The sequence below is a fragment of the Periophthalmus magnuspinnatus genome, chromosome 21 (assembly GCF_009829125.3).
Source record: "Periophthalmus magnuspinnatus isolate fPerMag1 chromosome 21, fPerMag1.2.pri, whole genome shotgun sequence".
NCBI classification, from domain to species: Eukaryota; Metazoa; Chordata; class Actinopteri; order Gobiiformes; family Gobiidae; genus Periophthalmus; species Periophthalmus magnuspinnatus.
In genome coordinates this window covers 566638-570000 of record NC_047146.1, presented here as the reverse complement: position 1 = coordinate 570000, position 3363 = coordinate 566638, and the positions used below count along the sequence as shown (strand labels likewise).

General features: G+C 50.8%; 1 protein-coding gene across 1 annotated transcript in view; it reads left to right on the top strand.

Annotated features, from left to right (window-relative positions):
* The window catches only part of LOC117389405 (transmembrane protein 163-like), a 25185-nt gene extending 22055 nt beyond the window's left edge, over positions 1–3130 (top strand). The window contains exons 5-8 of the mRNA XM_033987077.2: positions 234–330; positions 704–815; positions 2348–2489; positions 3042–3130. Coding sequence (XP_033842968.1) covers positions 234–330; positions 704–815; positions 2348–2489; positions 3042–3102 — 412 coding nt within the window. The 3' untranslated portion in view covers positions 3103–3130. The remainder of the gene's footprint in view (positions 1–233; positions 331–703; positions 816–2347; positions 2490–3041) is intronic.
* Positions 3131–3363: the final 233 nt, after the last annotated feature.

Below are 3363 nucleotides of genomic sequence, written 5' to 3'. Positions count from 1 at the left end.
GCTCCTGGGCCTCTGGACCCGAGCTCCTGGGCCTCTGGACCCGAGCTCCTGGGCCTCTGGACCTGAGCTCCTGGGCCTCTGGACCTGAGCTCCTGGGCCTCTGGACCTGAGCTCCTGGGCCTCTGGCAGAGGTCCCCAGTGAAGAAAACGATGAGATGTTCTTGAGCACACTCTTTGTGATCTCCTCCTCTCCCTCCGTCGTATCATCCCTCTCTCTCTCTCTCTCTCTTCAGAGCGTGTTTGGTTCTGGCCGTTCTCTTCGTTCTCTCGTCCTTTTGCATCATGGGAAAAGCTGTGCACGACCTCATCACCAGGAACCCCCCGGAACTGGTACCACTTTAGATTGAATCAACATTAAACACATACAACATACACACATACACACACATACACACACACACACACACCCCCACACACACCCACACCCCCCCCACACACATACACACACACACAGATACACACATACACACACACACAGATACACACATACACACATACACACACCCCCACACACACCCACAACCCCCCCACACACATACACACACCCACACAGATACACACACACACAGATACACACACACACACACGCATACACACAGACACCCCTACACACATACACACACCCCCACATACAGATACACACACACACACACAGTGTAGCTCCTGTCACACACGTCTTCACATGTTGTCTCTTGTTCTTCAGGACGACTTCCTGTTGAGCGTGTCCGTCCTCAGTGGGGCGCTGTGTTCTGTTTTGGCCATTTTAAAAATGTTTTTGGGTCGAGTCCTGACGAGCCGCGCCCTCATCACCGACGGTAACCACACAAATATGTCCACTCTCCCACAGACTGTATATGAACGCACAGAGCTAACCCGCCGCCGCCGCGTGACAAACAGGAAGTGATCATGTGCACTTCCTGCTCCATCCACTCTGGCTCCAATTCTCTTCCTGTGTATAAACAGCGCCCCCTCTGTCCTCTCTCTGTCCCCTCTGTCCCCTCTGTCCTCTCTCTGTCCTCTCTCTGTCCTCTCTGTCCTCTCTCTGTCCTCTCTGTCCTCTCTCTGTCCTCTCTGTCCTCTCTCTGTCCTCTCTCTGTCCTCTCTCTGTCCTCTCTCTGTCCTCTCTCTGTCCTCTCTGTCCTCTCTCTGTCCTCTCTCTGTCCTCTCTGTCCTCTCTCTGTCCTCTCTCTGTCCTCTCTCTGTCCTCTCTCTGTCCTCTCTGTCCTCTCTCTGTCCTCTCTCTGTCCTCTCTCTGTCCTCTCTCTGTCCTCTCTGTCCTCTCTCTGTCCCCTCTGTCCCCTCTGTCCTCTCTCTGTCCTCTCTCTGTCCTCTCTGTCCTCTCTCTGTCCTCTCTGTCCTCTCTCTGTCCTCTCTGTCCTCTCTCTGTCCTCTCTCTGTCCTCTCTCTGTCCTCTCTCTGTCCTCTCTCTGTCCTCTCTGTCCTCTCTCTGTCCTCTCTCTGTCCTCTCTGTCCTCTCTCTGTCCTCTCTCTGTCCTCTCTCTGTCCTCTCTCTGTCCTCTCTGTCCTCTCTCTGTCCTCTCTCTGTCCTCTCTCTGTCCTCTCTCTGTCCTCTCTGTCCTCTCTCTGTCCTCTCTCTGTCCTCTCTGTCCTCTCTCTGTCCTCTCTCTGTCCTCTCTCTGTCCTCTCTGTCCTCTCTCTGTCCTCTCTCTGTCCTCTCTCTGTCCTCTCTGTCCTCTCTCTGTCCTCTCTCTGTCCTCTCTCTGTCCTCTCTGTCCTCTCTCTGTCCTCTCTCTGTCCTCTCTGTCCTCTCTCTGTCCCCTCTGTCCTCTCTGTCCTCTCTGTCCTCTCTCTGTCCTCTCTGTCCTCTCTCTGTCCCCTCTGTCCTCTCTCTGTCTCTGTCTTTCAGACTCATTCTGGTCTTAAATGTTCGTATTAACCCTCTACATGATCCTGGGGTTTTTATTTCACTATTGTGTCTGTAAATCAAGATCTGAACATTAATAACAGACAAATCCTGTTAGCGTTAGCAACAGGTTTGATTGACAGCGTTGCTAAGCGCCTGCTCTCTGTTAAACCAGCGGAGTGTGTGTGTAGTTTCGTTACCTTCAACAGCTTCGCTCCTGATTGGCTCTGTGGTTGCTATGATACTCGTGGTCAGATTTACAAATATGGAACTGTGCTCCAGATTAGCCGCTATAACTGTTAGCATTGATGAGCTGAAGGAGCTTTGAGGGACGTCACACGCCCCAGAACACGTTTTTATACAGTCTACAGGGTCTCTCTCCTCTCCTCTCTCTCTCCTCTCTTCCCTCTCTCTCCCTGTTCTTTCTCTCTGTGTTCTGTACATGTGTATTATATGTTTTCTCTGTGTGATGTTGCTGCACAGGCTTTAACTCCCTGGTGGGGGCGCTCATGGGGTTCTCTATCCTGGTGAGTGCTGAGGTCTTTAAGAACCATCCGGACGTTTGGTTTTTGGACGGAACAATCGGAGTTTTGATCGGAGTCGTCATCCTCGTCTACGGCGTCAAGTACGTCACACAAGACGAACACGTGACACGCAACATACAAACATGAGACGAACACGTGACACACAACATACAAACATGAGACGAACACGGGACACGCAACATACAAACATGAGACGAACACGTGACACGCAACATACAAACATGAGACGAACACGGGACACGCAACATACAAACATGAGACGAACACGTGACACGCAACATACAAACATGAGACGAACACGTGACACGCAACATACAAACATGAGACGAACACGTGAAACTCAACATACAAACATGAGACGAACACGTGAAACTCCACATACAAACATGAGACGAACACGTGACACTCCACATACAAACATGAGACGTTTACGGCCTGAAGTTTGTACAGACAAATGTGAAAACAAATGTCTAAAACACAGGACTAACACATAAACATGACAGTTTTAGAGACGCCTGAGGCATAGAAGGTTCAACTCTCTCTCTCTTCCTCCTTTATCATCCCCCTCTCTCCTTCTCTCACTCACTCCCCATCTCTCCTCTTCTTTCTCTCCCTCCTTCTCTCTCTCTCAGGTTGTTGGTGGACATGGTTCCTCGAGTTCGTCAGACCAGACAGTACGAGCGCTTCGACTGATCCTCTGTCTCTCTCTCTCTGTCTCTCTCTCTCTGTCTCTCTCTCTCTCTCTCTGTCTGTCTCCCTGTCTCTCTCTGTCTTTCTCTCTGTCTCTCTCTCTGTCTCTCTCTCTCTGTCTCTCTCTGTCTTTCTCTGTCTCTCTCTCTCTGTCTCTCTCTCTCTCTGTCTCTCTCTGTCTTTCTCTCTGTCTCTCTCTCTGTCTCTCTCTGTCTCTGTCTCTCTCTGTCTTTCTCTGTCTCTCTCTCTCTGTCTCTCTCTGTC